Source organism: Podarcis bocagei, assembly GCF_964188305.1.
Source record: "Podarcis bocagei genome assembly, chromosome: 8".
NCBI lineage: Eukaryota > Metazoa > Chordata > Lepidosauria > Squamata > Lacertidae > Podarcis > Podarcis bocagei.
The window spans coordinates 23,137,658-23,155,870 of record NC_138133.1 but is presented as its reverse complement, the minus strand read 5'-3'; the positions used below and the strand labels follow the sequence as shown (position 1 = coordinate 23,155,870).

The 18,213-nt window shown below is 45.6% G+C and overlaps 1 protein-coding gene and 2 long non-coding RNA genes across 7 annotated transcripts in view; 2 read left to right on the top strand and 1 right to left on the bottom strand.

The window, feature by feature from the left end:
* LOC308593998 overlaps window positions 1-10,186 on the top strand; it is a 71,291-nt gene extending 61,105 nt beyond the window's left edge. For all 3 annotated transcript variants that reach the window (XR_014011202.1, XR_014011203.1, XR_014011204.1), the window contains exons 3-4: window positions 7,775-7,848; window positions 9,081-10,186. This is a non-coding gene — a long non-coding RNA (uncharacterized lncRNA). The remainder of the gene's footprint in view (window positions 1-7,774; window positions 7,849-9,080) is intronic.
* The window catches only part of LOC308594084, a 375,081-nt gene that overhangs the window by 186,881 nt on the left and 169,987 nt on the right, over window positions 1-18,213 (top strand). The window lies entirely within an intron of this gene.
* The window catches only part of CDH20 (cadherin 20), a 163,455-nt gene continuing 149,639 nt past the window's right edge, over window positions 4,398-18,213 (bottom strand). For all 3 annotated transcript variants that reach the window (XM_081206304.1, XM_081206302.1, XM_081206303.1), the window contains exons 9-12: window positions 16,086-16,207; window positions 13,747-13,864; window positions 6,808-7,059; window positions 4,398-6,000 (exon numbers count right to left, since the gene is read on the bottom strand). In XM_081206304.1, the coding sequence (XP_081062430.1) occupies window positions 5,501-6,000; window positions 6,808-7,059; window positions 13,747-13,864; window positions 16,086-16,207 (992 nt within the window). In that variant the 3' untranslated portion in view covers window positions 4,398-5,500. The remainder of the gene's footprint in view (window positions 6,001-6,807; window positions 7,060-13,746; window positions 13,865-16,085; window positions 16,208-18,213) is intronic.

Sequence of the window (18,213 nt, the reverse complement as noted above, 5' to 3'; positions counted from 1 at the left end):
TAAAAGCAGTTGGCTAATTCCCCCTCTATATTAATATATTTGTGAATATTTTGTTGCACAGATTCCATGCATATGTTCCCAGAATTCTACTGCAGGAATCGCAGAACGTTTCTCATAAACAGTAGGATAAATTGCAGTAGCTTGGAACCAGAATGGGCTAATGAGAAACAAGATGGAGGTGTTAGCAATTTGGGGGGAACTCCAGGGTTTTAAAAAGTGCAAGGTACAACCCAAGGGGAAACCTCTCAAAAAAACTTGATTGAGGATTAGCAGGTTCAATAGCCACATAATAGCATGTCTGTTGGAAATTGGGGGGTGGGACATAGAACTCTCTGGGGTGATAGCTGAATGGACAATGTTGGAGGAAATCAAGGCTGGCTGGAACCCTGAGCAAGAGCTTCCTCTGCTAGGTGGTGAGCATATGCTGCAACATTTTATTGCAGACCTAGTCATGGGATTTCAGTGGGAGATGCTGGAATGTTTGGAAATGTTTTTGGCTTGGGGACGCCCAAGAGTGAAAAGAATTTATGAAGCCCTTGCACACTCAGTGGACAGGGGCTAGGGGTGTTCTGACAGTACCTCGGGGTACTGTACCTCGGGTTACATACACTTCAGGTTACAGACTCCGCTAACCCAGAAATAGTACCTTGGGTTAAGAACTTTGCTTCAGGTTGAGAACAGAAATTATGCTTCGGCGGCGCGGCAGCAGCAGCAGGAGGCCCCATTAGCTAAAGTGGTGCTTCAGGTTAAGAACAGTTTCAGGTTAAGAACGGACCTCAGGAACGAATTAGGTTCTTAACCTGAGGTACCACTGTAGTGTCTTTGCACGTGGATCAGAGTTATAGGCTGGATCTAGGCACACACACACACACACACACACCAAAAAAAAAAATGTTTCAGGAAAACACGTTGTAAACCTCATAATGGGAAATCATGTTGGTGAAAACCTCTACAGCGCCATCTGGTGACACAGTGTTATAATGCATTTAAATGGATTTTCTTTACTGATGTAGCTGACTCCATAGTCCAAATCATAGTTATGGTCACTTATGATTTAGAGGTTCCGGAGGGAAAACTCCACCCCTACCATTGCTAATCATGGTGGAGGAAGCAGAGTAGCTCATTCAGGTGAAGGAAAACTCTGGTCCTAAACCTCCGCTGCCTTGTGGGATATATTTGGGAGAAGGAAAGGCTAAGGAGTAAACCCCCAAACTTGGCCCTCCAGATGTTTTGGGACTACAATTCCCACCATCCCTGACCACTGGTCCTGTTAGCTAGGGGTGATGGGAGTTGTAGCCCCAAAACATCTGGGGGGCCGAGTTTGGTGGTGCCTGCCCTACACAAATCTGGAGTGGAGTCCCTAAGACAGTTGGATGACACCTTGAACACCTCCTTACGGCAACTCCTACAGCCCAGCTGGTGACAAGCGTATTGCTCTGATTTACTCTGGACCATGTCAGTGAGGCTGAGAGAAGGGTCTTGTCATCTGGGCAGCCCAGGCCTTCCATGCACATTGCCGGGGCTTGTGCCCTGGGGAGGTCATGCTGGTGTTGCTAATGCAGCCGTTTGACTTCACCCCCAGAGGCACACTCCATTGTCTCTTGAGACAGATGGGTGCCAAAAACAACAAGCCAAATCAGCTAGCAGTTAGGCGAGTCAGAGCTATCACTGTGCAACAGCACTTTGCAACCCCTTCCAACCAGAAGTACCCCCAACGAAAAGAGTTATTTTGAGTTGCATTCCTTTTACCATCCCTGAGCAGAACAACATCTGTGAGTGCCTTAAGAAGAAGAGCTTATGAAACAGAAGTATCAGACAGCAAATAGAGAATTTGCAGCGCCAGGAGTCTTGAAGCAATTAAGAATATACAACTGCCGCTTTAGCTCCCACTTGGAATATTTTATAATAGCTGTGTTTTCTTCAGCCCCTCTCCCCAATTTCGAGTTGCATAGGAAACGGCAGTGTGCAAAATACTGCAAATTGCTATGCTTCTGTACTCAAACATAGTTTCTAGCAGAGGGAAAAATCCTTGTCTGACCTTTGTGTGGTTGCGATTCATTTCCTTAGGGCAAACAGCTGTTTGGTAGCAGTTGCTGCCTTTGAATATACTGATGCGACAGTGTTCTAAAAAAACACAAAAAACCCCCACACAAAATAAATGGCACACTCATCGTTGCAGTAACTGCAATAACTGAGTCTAGTGAGCCAGAATCTTGGATAGTATAAAAACAGGCATATTGTCAATACTGTGTGACATCAAATGGTCATTCCTCTGCAGCGTTTTGTAGAGGGATAGGGCATAGGCAACAGTCTTCTCTCAAGGCCGTATAAGACTTTTGACAGATCTCATGACGACAAGCGGAGGGGCAGATTGCAACGGCCTTTGGAGTTTCACTCCCTCTGTAATATTAGCCCCATTCAGGCCTTTAGCCTGATCCTTAGGGGTCTGGGAATGTATATACTGCCCCCATCTTACTTCCTGCCATGCACAACCTCCATGTGTTTCTTATTAAGGTGCAAAAGGAGCTTCTATGCATGCTTACCCGGGTGTGTAACATTACTGCAGTCAAACCAGTAATTCATGTTATGCCAGATAGGCACACGGAGGGGCTGAGGCTCACAGAGCCTTCCTGTAAATTTCCTAGAAAGAACTTTGTGAGATCACTTCCTTTGTCTTCCTTGGCCGGAAGCTGTAACACTACATAATTCCTGCCTGCCTGGGAATCCTCCCCTTCCTTCATCATGCTTCCAAGGTGATCACATGTGCATCTCTGAGCCCTGCAGCTCAGACACCTTTTTTGAACGTTCTGTTACTTAAAGGTAAAGGGACCCCTGACCATTAAGTCCAGTTGTGGCTGACTCTGGGGTTGTGGCGCTCATCTCGCTTTATTGGCCGAGGGAGCCGGCGTACAGCTTCTGGGTCATGTGGCCAGCATGACTAAGCCACTTCTGGTGAACCAGAGCAGCGCACGTTTACCTTCCCGCCGGAGTGGTACCTGTTTATCTACTTGCACTTTGACGTGCTTTCGAACTGCTAGGTTGGCAGGAGCAGGGACCGAGCAATGGGAGCTCACCCCGTCACAGATATTCGAACCGCCGACCTTCTGATCGGCAAGTCCTAGGCGCTGTGGTTTAACCCACAGCGCCACCTGCGTCCCTTTTGTTACTTACCTGATCGTTTTAAACCTGCCTTCATTTTGCTACTGTAACCGCTGCTTCAAGACCCTAGATTATATAAGCAAGCACTACTTTAGTTGCCTCGTAAAACGACGTGTGTGTGATTATTGTTTTTAAGCGGGGGAAAAGGAGTAATACTAGGAAAATCCAGTCTGCCTTAAAGCATCCTGGGTTATTGTTTGAAGGTTAAATCAACCTTGTCTCAGCTTCTGAGTTTAAGCTGCCAAGGATGGTACTCACAAATGTGACCGAGGAAGAATAAAGAAACAATATATCCTCTCCCTAGTGCCTAAATCCATTCCTACAGTGGGGACATTGAAAGTGAGGCTTGTAGGTGTCGCCCTGCACCTCTGAACTCTTTTAACCATTGTGTGTTCAGGCTAATGCCCCAAGACAGCGTCTGACTTGGGCAAAATAGGCCAGAGGAAGTGTGAAGCAGCTGTTCTTCCTATTCCCTACCCACCTTTGCAGTGGTATGGGTCAGACACCAGCTTATCACCACCGTAAGAGGAGGTTGTGGAGGCTTCCTTTGTAGCAGAAGTAGCAGCTTTGATGAGGGAGTTTTTGTTGAAGACATTTGCTAGGAGAGAAAGAGATGTACTTGCCCTCAGTGACCCCAAGGTCACCTCAGTGTCTCCTTCTTTGGAGGTCTTTAAGCAGAGGCTTGACAACCGTATGTCAGGAGTGCTCTGATGGTGTTTCCTGCTTGGCAGGGGGTTGGACTCAATGGCCCTTGTGGTCTCTTCCAACTCTATGATTCTAAGGCCTCTCAGCCTTCCGGTCAGCTGCTATTTGACATTGTCAAAAAACTGTCATGTTAATTGTGTCCACACTCCGATTTTATATCACCTGAGGCTGACCCTTTCGTTAGACAAACGGAGGTAATTGCTTTAGGTGGGGGCAAATTAGCACCCTGCTCTATCTACCTAGCTCCCCATTGACTTGGTTGTGATGCCATCGCTGCCCAGCTCTTGTAGGGCTCTCTAGGCAGGTGTTTATTGTTGGGAGGAAGCATGTGGAACTGAAGGGAAGTGCTGTTTTAGACCTGTGTTTCACATATGGCATTCACCTATGCCGCCTTTTGAAAGTGTGGATTGCGTAAGCGTTTTGTGACATTGCATACGGGAAGGAATACGCAGGGTGAGTTGGAGGGGGCTGAGCCTTGAAGCTCTTTGGGTCTCAGACATGGTTGATAAAACATCCAAAACACCATCTTCATATATTTTTTTCTTTCAGTTTAACTTTTATTAAAAGAGGTTCTAAGGTACTGTACTGTATCCAGCACATTATATTTATTACCAAAATTATTAACAAATATACAAAACTTATATATGGAATATTTATTACATCCATTTATTCCTCTATAATACTGCATTTGTTCAAGTAGGTTACCTACAGTGTAAACTTCCCTCAGTTTGATCTCGCATAGTTAGGGAAAGCCCCTCTTAACCCCATATGGTTATCATATAATTTTCTTTTCTTTATTTGGCTTTCACTGGTTGTATCTGATTTTCACATTTGGCACATGGAAGAAACATCGACAGTGCAAAAAGAGGCATCTCCCCCCCTCCCCCGGTTTAATTCCGAGTCACAGTTTTTAAAAGCCGAGGAGACTCAAAATACATTAATTTGATATTAGTATTAATGCATATGACACACAGGTCAGTTGTTATTCAAGCTGAGTGCATTCAACTGCTTCCCACATCCCATCACTCAGACTCTTCTGCTGTGCAAGATTGCAAAAGCCAGGCCCCTTTTTGGGGAGCTGAAGGGCTCTTGCTGGTGACAGAAACCCCCAGTTTCATGTTTTTTGTTCTATTGTCTCGTGCCTTCTTGAATTTGCCAGCGAGCGGCCGCTTTGTAAACTGAGTTAGGAAAGGAGGGCATCCTCCACTGGGGAAGGCTTTCTGCAGACAATTTCCTCAAGAACTGAAAATTACGGGTCTTTGCACCCAGATGCAAAGAACATAATAAGCTGTCATGGGTTTTTAAAAAAAAATCTGCAAAAGAGAATAGTGTCATTCTATTTCAGGAGTGCAGCTTTCAAGTGTAGCCATTAAAATAAAGAACCACCCAGGAAATGCTCCCACCCCACCCCTTTTCTTTTCTGTTTCTCGTCGTTTACAAATGTAGCTTAATGTAACTGAGTAAAGCTGATCCAGAGAGAGCTTTTACTTATTTCCACTCCTCTTCCACATTCTCCCTCAAGCACCATATTGCTATTTGTAGGAGGCCACCGCGCCCGTGTCCTCAATATCTGATTGAGTACAAATTCGGATGGCTGCGCCGAGTACCCGAGTAGTACTCTGCCTTCGCCTCTTTGTTACCAAAGGGCCCCGTTCCCTTCTGTGGCGCCGTACATTTCGGCCAGCTTTTTGAAGCGGGGCCCCCAGTCCGTCAGATAGTCGTAGCTCTGCTCTGAGTCCGTGGACGCAGACTGCAAGGAACTGAGTGACTCGGCCACAGAGCCGTTGCCCTCAAACATGTACGTCTGGAGAGAGTCAAAGGGAGGGGCCCAGAGGTCCATGTCAGCTTCGTAGAGCTTGGCCAACACGTAGCTATGAACGCTGCTGTCCACCGTGCAGGCTTGAGGAACGTATCTGGAGAGGCTTTCGATTTCGGGCATCATGTCCTGCCTGCTCTTCAGCACCACTTGAGCCTCCCTCGGGTTCCACAGGGCCGCGATGTCAAAGGCCTCCGTGTCTTCCTCCCCACCCCCCTCGTCGTCGTACCGCACAATGTTCTCGTGGATGTTCTCATCTTCGTCGATGATATACGGCTGCTTCCTGTGCCTTCTCATGGACAAGATCAGCAGTACCAGCACTAGAGGGAGCAAGCCAGAACACAAGACTTTTAGAGTACAGTCAGCATCACAGTGTCCCTCGGCCAAAGCTGAAGGCCTCCACAACAGATGCTGCCCACCCTTTCCCACCGACCATTCTTGCCCTTGATGTAGCAGCAACATCCATGGTGGCAAAGGACAAAGCAAAACCAAACAACATGTAAGTGGCAGGACTGGGCAATATTTTAGGATGGGTGCACAGCATTAGACTTAAAGCAAGCAGTATTGAGGGATGCAGATTTTACCCTGGGGGTATCTGCTACCTCATTCTGTGCTAAATGCTAAGGGAGTGCTTGCTGCATTTACCTTCTCAGTTCTATCTAGTTCATGGAAAGGTCAGTTGAGTTTTGCAGATCGCTTCTAGTTCCAAGCAGGCATTTTTTGGAAGGTCTCATTAACACTGTGAACATAACCCAGTTTTCATGAAAAGGGAAATGTCAATTGCAGCTTGAAAAACAGGATGCCCAAAATGCCCATGGCCACTTTCAAGGCCAAACAAGTCACTTGCCACCCCATACAACGGTGAATTATCGTAGCTATTGCTTAGGGTTATGGTAGCAAAACTGTACCTGCAAGTTGCTGGAACATGCCCTAAATCAAATACAAGTCAAATCAACTAAGAATAGTACTTTACACAAAACGTTAATGAGAAAGCCTTTTTGAAAGCTTGCCTATTTTTAGAACATTGCTTTTATTGGCACTGCATTCTAGTAAGCATGGTAGCCGCCTCTATTGTGCCTGAAGAACAGATGGTGTTACTCAATTTAAGAAACGGTACGTATATTTACCTAGCAAGACAAAGATGCAGGCTAGAATGGCAATAAGAGCTCCTCTACTCAGGCTGACAGGGAGCACATAGGCCTCTGCATTGCAGGACATCACAAGACCCTTGTCATCGCAGCTGCAAACGTGAATGGTTACCGTCCCAGTGCTACTCAGCATGGGACGTCCATTATCAACTATCAGGATAGGAAGGTAAAAGATGTTCTGCTCATGCTGCCGGAAGCCTGATCTCCTGGTTAAAATCCAAGCTGTGTTGTCTAGAAGGCAGGGAAAAATAAAAGATGTCAATATTGATTTGCAATGTAAAAAAAAAGAAAAAAATCAATTGGAGGTAGATGCTATTAAACTATTTTGCTTTGGATCCATACATTTAGAATACTAGATCTACTTTGGCCTGCTGCTGCTGTGCGTACCTTGTGTGAATGTGAATGTGGGCAGAGGAGAGAAAATGAAGCATGTGACAAAATGCTAGAGAAACACACAGCTCTAAGATACTAGGATTTGCACACTGACATGCACACTAAATTCAGACCCTTTTCTCTCTTTACTATCAAACTTGTGCTTCCACTTTCTCAGACGTTGGAGGGTGTACATTTGACCGAAGTAGAGGGCTTGGGGTTGAGCTGGAGTTTAGCTAGATTTATTGTCAAAGTCTCCTGATGGCTAAGCAGGATGAAAAGCAAACCAAGGTGGTTTCGTAGAGGTTAGCAGCATTTATCCCTTTCCATCCCTTTTATTTATTTTTTTGACAAGCTTAATGTCAGGGCAGGCATCTGGTGCACCGACCACTATGGAAATTTCCAGGCTTGTTGACAGATTGACAATTCAAGTGCAATGCATTTGTGCCAAACCTTGTTTGCGCACAATAAGATGCCACAGTGATTTGATGCCATAAGTATTGTTTGCAAGTAACATGATGGGATAAGACATGGATGTCAGAAATCTAAGCACTCTCTCTTTTTTATGTTTCAGCACTGGATAGCGGCCATTGCAGTATTCTATCACTTAAGAGAGACAGACATTCCCCAACCGAATTGGCATGAAAAGTAGGTATCTCTAAATACTGTATATACTGAAATCTACTGTTGGAAAATGTTTACTTGTGCCAATTCTGTACCCATACATACACTGCCAAGACTGCTAGCAAAACAACCTGCTTTGGCATGGCCAGGTAATAACAGACACGAGTGCTGATCATATAAGTCTTGTCCAGAGAGCATAAAGTTACATCCCTTGCCAAGAGTGGTCAATAGTGGCGGTAGCAACCATATAATATGGGTGCTCAGCACTTGCATACACTGCTGCAGTGACACGGATCCTGACCGAAGGGAACTAGCAGTTTGGTGGCAGACGCATCACAGGGGTAATGCATGACCTGGGCGGGCAAATATACAAATGTTTTTGCGAGCTAGAATGATCGTTCTATGCATCTGAAAATTGATTTTTGTTTCTGCAAAGTCAACCCTGGCACTATTGGTGAGGGCCAATCAGTGTATATGCCCACTTTATAGTGATAGTTATTGAAGAGTATTTGCATTGTACAGTGCAGGGTGCAATCCTACAGGGCCTGGGAGTTCTTGAGTTCATAGAATATTTTGGACCTCTCTATGAGGGCAGAGGGGGAGGTCCTGATACCAGAGGTCCTCTCTGGTTAGCAGCAAAGGTTTCCACTGCCATGCCTGTCCTGGGGCTGCAAATGGGGTGGCTTGGTGACAGTGTTGAAGACCAGTCTGGGGCCAGCAAGGATCTCTAGGATCCTAAATTCCTATATCAGCCTAAGAGATGGGGGACTTATTTCCCTCCTAGAGGGAGAGAATGTAGAAGGGGGGGGGAGGCACAACCCACCAAGACTTAAGAAATAATGGGAGTTCTACCACAAACTCTCCTGCCCCATTTTTTTGAATATAATAATTAAATTTTATTTTAATTGCTCTACTGATTATAAAGTAATAAATACCAAAGTTTCTATTTTATTCTGACATCTAGCATTTCTAAAACCAAACATTTTCCTGATTCACTGTTCTGAGATCCCCCCCATTTAAAAGATGACAAGGGTTCAATGTTTAAATGAACATTTAAGTGCCACAGGTCAGGACCAATATCTGCTCTTGTGACTGATACAGTGGCTGTGCTTGAAAACTGGTCTTCAAAACAAAACACAAGGAACAGCAATTCACTCATTGCTGTCACTCCAAATTACACCACTTGTTTGCTTGGTGGCAGTAGGAAGTACATCTGATGCTGAGAATTCTCCCCAAATTTCTCTCTCTCAACACAGTGCCTCAAGGTTGAAGTGAGCCTGGATCACCCAATGCTGTAGTGGTGGTTTCTTTCAACCTCATCAGCAACGCATGTTCAAAAAAAGGAAGACAAGGTCACAGTGTGTTCTAGCAAGGCAATGCCCTGGAAACTCTGGCAGCTGTTTCAAAATAACTGATATAGGCAGCTTAGTGCTAGAACATGCTGATGCAAGAAGACACCTCTTACTTACTGAAGTAGATTTTCATTTTGTTATCTAAGGAGAGAAGATCTGCTAATATTCAGAATTTTTCAAAACATTTAATATGCAGATTCCTCTGAATAATTAGATTATTCCTTTGTCCCACCGAATGCCCAGGTTTCTACCATGAACAGGACTGCATTCATATCTATCCTCTGAATTTAAGAGGCAGGGGGCTAGCCCAAGACATTTTGCTGCCTGAGGCAGAGAAGCGAGTGGTACCTTGGGTGTAGTAAGCACGGCTGGCCAAGTTGTTTTGGCACCTGAGGCAGAAAAATACCAGAAATGCTTCTAAAACTCTCTAGCAGTTAAAACAAAAAACAAAACAACCGTCCTCTAAATTAATTGTTAATAATTTTGTTGCCCTTTCTTGACTTCCAAATACAGCTGCCTGAGGAAACCAACTTACTTTGCTTAATGGTAGGGCCGGCCCTGCTTAGAGGAACCCCAAATAGAGGACCAGCTATGCTGGGGAGGGACTGGGTGAAAAGGAAGTGGAGGATCATTAGTGTACAGCAGTCACAGTGACATGCTGATCAGCCTTTCAGATGATGTATGTAATAGAATCACTTTATTGCAATGGGCAAACGCTAAATGGAATAGCGCTCTAACAATCCAAAGAAAAACTTATCTGTGTGAAAATTACATATCTGCTGTTGGGAAGAAAATATCCTGAACATTCTGTGTCACTTTTCAGCAAGGTGAACCGTGATTGGATGTACATAGAAATAACTGGAGGCTTCATAAATCTCTATTCCCCCTGTTTTTCCTAATGTTACGAAGATTGTTTTCACTACTAGGTGATGCTAAAAAAAGGTAAAGGTAAAGGACCCCTGATAGTTAAGTCCAGTTGTGGACGACTCTGGGCTTGCGGCGCTCATCTCACTTTATTGGCCAAGGGAGCTGACATTTGTCCACAGACAGTTTTTCTGGGTCATGTGGCCAGCATGACTAATCCGCTTCTGGCGAAGCAGAGCAGCACACGGAAATGCTATTTATCTTCCCGCCGTAGCAGTACCTATTTATCTACTTGCACTTTCACATGCTTTTGAACTGCTAGGTTGGCAGGAGCAGGGACCGAGCAATGGGAGCTCACCCCCGTCGTGGGGATTTGAACCGCCAACCTTCTGATCGGCAAGCCCTAGGCTCAGTGGTTTAGACAACTGGAGGCTTCATAAATCTCTACTCTCCCTGCTTTTCCTAATGTTATGAAGATTGTTTTCACCACTAGGTGATGCTGCAGCGCTGTTTATTTCTATGCTACCCCAAATGCAATTCTCGGAGTGCCAGTCCCTTTAATAATGATGTATCAGGTGCTTCAGTTTTTGTACCAAGTTCCCTTTTGCTGTGTTTGAATGGTTTTCACTAGGGTTTGGTGCTGGTTTTAGTTTGTTTTGCTAGGCTTCTGTGATTTTATTTCGGGCTATGTATGAATTAGCAGTTTAAAATGCAAGTGAGGCAGTTTTCCCCTGCTGAGTTTCAAGTCACATGTGCACATGATTGCATGCACTAAAGAGGGGGTGTGGATGTCCTCACCTGGTGCACATTACCTGTTGGGTTTCCCTGTACCTGCAGCCCCCCAACTCTTATTCGTGAAGTTGTCATCTCTGTGTGTGCTGTCACCGGCACATAACACAATGACTGTCTCAAATGCACGCACCTCAGCTTAACTGTGCAGGGAGTGTGTTGCTTACATTTTCAAATCAGATGGAACCGAGGAAAAATGCATCCAACAGCAGTATGTCTCAAGAAACTACAAGGTAGATATGAACTGTGGCTAATGTTATGTTTTGCATGGCAGCAGTGGAAGCTGGTGTAAATGGAGATGTGTGTACATGGCCTTAAGTGTTCTGTTGTGGATTTTCTTTTATGGTTTATGCAAACTGCTCAGAGAACTTGGCTGGGTGGGCGATATAAAAGCATAAGAAATAAGTAAGTCTGAAATGGCACTATCCATGCATCAGGAGCAAAGTATCAAATTATACTTGAAATTATTAATAATATATATATTGTAAAAAAAGGACTCAAAACACTCTCAAAACAGGCCACTGATGACTGAGCATTCTGGTTGACTTGCACTGGGTGGGGTAAAATGGAATGCAGTATCTTAGAACAGGACACTCCTAAGGCATATTATACGGAGGTCCTCTTGCATTCTACAGTGGTGCCCCACAACACGAACGCCTCGCGAGACGAAAAACTCGCAAGACGAAAGGTTTTTTCGTTTTCGAGTTGCTTCGCAAGACAAATTTCCCTATGGGCTTGCTTCGCAAAACGAAGCTTGCCCCCGCACCCCGGACCTCTTTTGAAGCAAGGGGCGGCGGGGAGAAGATCTCTTCTCCCCGTTGCCAGCCCCGCAATCTCCGATTCTCCCCGCTGCCCCTTCCCTTGCTCTAAAACAGGTCCGGGGACAGAGGGGAAGGCCCGCGGCGCTTCCCCTCTGTCCCCGGACGGTCTCTATAGGAACGCATTGATTGATTTTCAATGCATTCCTATGGGAAACCGTGCTTCGCAAGACAAAAAACTAGCAAGAAGAAAAAACTTGCGGAACGAATTAATTTCGTCTTGCAAGGCACCACTGTACTTGCCATTCCAACTGTATGCTTCTTTCTACACATGCAGTTGGAAGTACAGTGGATGCTCGGGTTGCGAACGTGATCTGTGCGGGAGGCACGTTCACAACCCGCAGCATTCGCAACCCGCACGTCCATGGGTCATGATTCGGCACTTCTGTGCATGCACAAAGTGTAATTTAGTGCTTCTGTGCATGTGCAAGCGCCGAAACCTGGAAGTAACCCGTTCCAGTACTTCCGGGTTCGGTGCGGTGCGCAACCCGAAATCGCACAACCTGAAGCGTCTGTAACCCGAGGTATGACTGTATCTGCTCACTGGGTCTGGTGGTGGGTGAGGTTTGTGGCCCACTGTCATCTTGCAGCCACGCTGCTGTACCCCACCCCCTTGGTCGCCACAGAGTTTTTCTGGGCTCCCGCCAAAACCCCCTTTTCAAATTGGCCTCTCTGTGGGACGGGGCAAGAGGAGTGGACCAGGACTGAGCAGGCTTCATTCCAGTCCGCTCCTAGAGGATAAAAGGGGCCTCGCGCTGACGCCTGCAGCACAGTCAGCCCCAGAGCGTCACCCACCCAGCTCTTTCTCCAATATTATCTTTTTTTCCAGGCTGACCTTTTTCCTTTCCAGGTCCAGGGGCATTGCTACGGTCGGATTGCTTTTTTTCAGAGCCGTGAAGATATTTCCCCTGCTCTTCAGGTTTTGTCTTCCTGGTAGCAATTGTCACAAATTTTGTGGTTTTAGGCCTTGGGTGGAATCCTTTAGTTCAACAACCAAGGAAGGGGTGTCGTGGTGACTCACCCTTTTCGGTGGTGGCAATATCAGGGTTCCCCATTAGAGGGGTCCTGATGGGAGTCTCTGACCACAAGCACACAGCAGTGGGCCACTGAGCTCCCCTCAGCAATGCGGGAGGGGGCCAGCTGTGTAAAGGCAAGTTTTGCAGGGTCCCCAATGCCGGATTTACGAAAAAGCTAACGCTCTCTTGGCCCCCCTCAAAAAAATTTACAGGAAAAACACACCTGGATGTACATTTCCAAAATATAATATAAAAAACAAATAAAATAAAACCTACATACAGCAACAGTGTTTTGTGTTGTGTTAGGTCCATAAATTACCATATAGCGTATATTCAACACAAAAACCAGTGACAATTTGTTGTTGACAAGGGACAGCTGGACATATAAAGGGCCCCATTACCTTCAGTAGCTTAGGGCCTCATCAAACCTAAATCTGGCCCTGAGTGTCCCCATATTCCCAATTGACCCTGTCTTGCCTCAGACCCTAGCTGGGGGCTGAGAGGGCTATACGCCCAATGCCTAAGCCATCTGAAATTTAATAAAGTTGTGGCCATTTTAATCCCAAATATGTTGTCATGTGTTTTCCTTGAACTGAGATCTGGCTCCCAGAGTGAGGTGGGAGACAGCATCTGCGCAGGCAAACTCCTCGCTTCTTAAGTACCTAGAAAATGCTGTTTTCCGTGCTCTGGGTGGGTGTGGGGAAAGAGCCAAATAATAACCCCCTAGATTTCCCCTGCAATTCCAGTTATAAGCCTGACCTTTAAAGCATTTTGAGCAGGGCAACATTCAGAGAAGGTGCCCACGAGCATGACAACAAGGCTTGAATTTGCACGACATTGGCACATTTCCTCAAAATAAGAGAACCTGTCACTGAGAAATATGTAGACAGGGGGAAATTTCTGGATTGACTGTTCAAAGTGTAAAATAATATGTCATTTTATTGCTGCCCTTAAGGAGCAGGTGTCACTTGGCATCATTTGCAATGGCAGTCTCGTGACGCAGTGCTAAGTCCAAGCCTCCCAAGACCAACTCACTGCAGAAGACGTTAGTTAGCGAAACAAATGGGTGTCCGCTCCAATTACCTTGATTGTCCCTTAGAGTAAAGTTGGGGTTGTTAGCTGCCTCGGGAGCCAAGCTATAGTAGAAGTGCTGTCCCTCTTGTGGGTCGTCCTGGTCAATCGCGCTCACTGTCTGAATCAGCTGTAGGAGGGGAGAGCAAAACAAAGGGTCTGATGAGAGCTCCAGTGCAGGAGAAAGCTGTGTTTCAGGATTGCAAGGAAAAGCCAAGCCCAGATTCATCTTCTTGAGGGAGCAGGGATCTATGAAGGCAATCAATATGTTGCCAGAATCAATGGTGAGTGAAATGATTAAAAACAGAATGGGCGAACCTAAGCTGGCTAAAATATGAGAAGGGCAAATTAACATTTGGATGTCCCATAGACAGGAGACGGAGCGTATGCTTTGTGTGTAGGAGGTCACAGGTTCAGTCCCTGGTATGCCTGTGAACCTTCCCCAGCACGCCCCCTTTCTGATAGTTCAGTGGGTAGAGCTTGAGACTCTTAACCTCAGGGTCATGGGTTTGAGGCCCATGTTGGACAAAAGATTCCTGCATTCCTTGTGGTCCCTTCCCAACTCTGCAATTCTGAGTCTATGACACTGGAGCTTTGACCTTGAGAAGGCCAGAGCTGCTGAGGTTATGGAGTGGGAGGCTTTCAGAATCTGTCTCCATCTCTCAGGGAGGAAGATCTGAAATAGCCTGTGGCCCTGAAGACGCCCACCAGGATCATAGGACTAAAGAAACTTTGCATGTAACTCTAGGAGACATTATACCTCCTAGACACAACTTCTGCTTCAAGAAGAGCCTTGCAAATCCAAAGGGTTGTACCCAACGGTTGCATGAGCACGAAGAAACCTTGTGCAACTGAACTTTCTCTTCCCCCCTCCTGCCCTGTGCCTCACTACAAACCTTCTTCTGAGGGTCCAAGGGGGGCTGAATGGTAGGGACTGCCCTGTAATGCAGCTGCAGTGTGAGAGGGGAACTGGCTGGAATTAAGCAGAGAGATCTTGCTCCAGCTCTGCTGCTATGAGACCTCTCTGTTTATTCTGCAGCTTTCTGGAGTTGGATTTTCAGGCTGCAGGAGGTGAGGATGAGGGGAAGAGAAAGACTGGTTGGATGAGCTGCCTTGGGTTAGTGCATCCACTGGATGCAACTCAAATACTTGCATGCTGCCAAAAATTGTAAGAGAAAGAGGGAGGTAAATCACTCATTCTGTATTTTCATATGAAGGATGCTTGCATGGTCAGATTTGTATTTAATTGCATTTTGGACTGGAAAAGGAGAAAAGAAAAAGTGCTGTTTCAACTTGTATCTAAATATAAAACAGGACCATGTGGGGACACCTTCACAGTAAACATTAACCACAGAGAATGTCAGAGAAAGGTTAATATATGTGATTTCTTGCAGATGTAGCTGTGAATGAAATATGCAGAACTGCACTGGGTAGTGAGAAATGAGCTAAAATGGAGTCAAAACAAATTCTCAATAGTTCTTTGGACTCAGGAACACAGGTAGCTGTTAAACAAACTCCATGCCCTGGCCGTACCTGCACCCCAAAGCCTGCATAATAACCCTGGAAGTGAAAAGGACACAATGATTTAGCTGATCCAAGTTAAAGGGTCTTCTCTTGCATTCTGCTAGTTCACCCACCATTATTCCTCAACTCACTGGCAGCTCTGAAGCAGCAATATTAAGAGTCACTACTATGCCGGCATGGGACGCGGGTGACGCTGTGGGCTGAACCACTGAGCCTTGGGCTTGCCAATCAAAAGGTCGGTGGTTCGAATCCCTGTGATGGGGTGAGCTCCTGTTGCTCGGTCCCAGCTTCTGCCAACCTAGCAGTTCGTAAGCATGCCAAAAAGTGCAAGTAGATTAAGAGGTACCGCTCCAGCGGGAAGGTAAATGGTGTTTCTGTGCACTGCTCTGGTTTTGGTGTTCCATTGTGCCAGAAGCAGTTTAGTCATGCTGGCCACATGACCTGGAAAAACTGTCAGCGGACAAACGCCAGCTCCCTTGGCCTGTAAACCGAGATGAGTGCCACAACCCCAGAGTCATTCGCGACTGGACTTGACTGTCAGGGGTCCCTTTACCTCTTACTATGCTGGTATTGCACAAAACATGAATTCATCAGTCCGCACAGTGCTAGTTTTCTAGAAAAAGAGGTGCTGGAACTCATCATGAATGCCACCCTCTTTCTCTTAGAAAGGCAATCGCACCCACCTGAGTTCAGGCGAGTTCTCCCTGGGGGAAAAAAAACCCTGGGTCCACAGGTAGTACCCTTAAATCCCTCTAATTTTGTAAGCTCAGGCTATACAGTGGAGTATTCACACAGAAGATGGTGCAGTTTTTCTTAGCTTCTCTCACCTGTCCGGCTTTAGCATTTTCACATACAAAAGCCTCGTAGAACCTGGAGAATTCTGGAGCGTTGTCATTCACATCCAGCACTCTTATCGTGACAGAAACACTGCCAACTTGCGAGGGGTTGTCTGAAAGAAGATAGAACGAAGCAAAAAATAAAGATAAAAATCAGAGTGGCTTGGTCCTGGTGTAAATTAATCTTGGCCATGAATTACATTTGAGAGTTGAGGTTGCCCAAGAAGAGCAGGCAGACCTGCAGTGTGTTACAGCACATGTTGCACTTTTGAGGCTCTGGTTTCATTACTTGATGTGTCTAGAAGATTCGAGCCCACCAGGGATGGCTGTGGGCAGAGGGATGGACCAGATGACCCTCAAGGCCCCTTCCATTTCTGCAATTCTGTAATTCTATAAAATTTTTCTAGTGTGTTCAGAGGAGTAACTAGGCTCCTTTGCACGCTTGGCAAGGAGCTGTATCAGTGTCCCCTTGCAAGGAGCTGTGTTGGCAACCCCCCTCCCTTAAACCCTTGGCAAGGAGAAATATTGGTGTCTTCCCCCAAAGAGCAGAGCAGCAAACTGGAGAACGTTTGGATGGCTGGGCAGGCTCCAAGCCAGAGTGGAGAGGCATGATTTTTGCACGCGCGCACACAAGGCTGAGCCCTTGGTGAGTGCCAACCTGCCCAGTCCCCAGGAATGCTCCTGAGTCGTATAAGTGATAATGAAATAACGTTAGTGGCATTTAAAGAAGCTCTGTAAAAACCCAAGAAATATTGTGAGAAAGAAAAACAGGTGTGGAAGGGTATGTTAAAAGGCAATAGAAAATTTAGGAAATGTGCAATCAAAAAGTCTAATTCGGATGATTGTCAGAGAGGCTGAAGGAAGTCCTAAAATGAGAAAATTTGTTAAGTTGTAATGTGGTGCGATATGTATTTTGCTTGATGAAAATTAATAAAAATATTGAATAATTAAAAAAAGGAATGCTCCTGAGTCTCTTACACAAAGTGCTTGTTGCATTTATGTATGAAAATTTGAAGAGCCAAACGTCCTCACAATTTCTGACTCAGATTGATAGAAAAGTGTTCCCACAGCACAATTAGTGTTGTTGAAAGTGTGAATTGCTTAGGTTCATTTTAAAATGCAAACCAAACTAATTTCCTCCCCCATCGGATGAGAATGTGATACAGATAACTTTTTTTGTCTGCTGTAATGTCTATTTCCAGCCAGTGTTTCATACACCGAAACTCTAAATATGTACGGGGGCAGAAGGTTTCTCAGAAATGCCACGGTAGTTCTCAAGCAACAGTGACCCCTACGTTTCGGTACATATCTGAGACCCTAGTAAGCAGCTTTCCCTGCCCTAAACACGGGTTTATTACAAAATTATTTCTAGAGGCCACTAAAAAAAGCAAGCAAGCAGATGGTGATAACAGTCGCTTGCTACTGGCTCAAGGAGGTTTTGAACCAGTGACCTAGAAGTGAAAGGCTCTGAGCTCATTAGCAAATCCCTGAGCCATTCAATCCTTCCTGATAATGCTGCTTTCTACTCTGATAAGCCCTGTAATATTCAGAGCATCTGTTTTTGCTACTAATAGTTCTTGGGGCGAGAGCGCGTGTGCTAGCTCTTATCTGAACTGCATTTTTTTTAATTTAAAAAAAAGCAAGAAAGAGAAATTAAACAACAATTCCCTTGAATGCTAATGGTTTGAGTAAACATTTCATTTGCAGACCTCCCTAGGAGCGTAAAAATTAAATGCTACTTTCATTCCCTCAATCAGATGCAAAGCGTGGCTTCCACTGCAGTGCATATAAATATGCATGTCATACGGCTTGTGTAGGCTGAACTCGGGCTGTTTCTTAACTGCAGTGAAGTTATCGAGGAAGCAGTCCTATGCACACGAGGCTGGCGTAGAGCAAGCCAGTGTAAAGCTGTACCACATCCAAACCCCATCCTAAGCCTGGCAGAAGGAGAACAAGCCTTTAAAATAAGTGTTCTATGCCAGGTTGCCAAGTCACATGACTGAGTTGAAAGGGATTATGATCCAGCCTATGTCTCCTCTCTCTGGTCCCACTCCAGAATATGCCCCCTTTTGGGGACTTACGCTGGCCTCAGCTCAGCAAACTTTGGCTGAGCTGAACA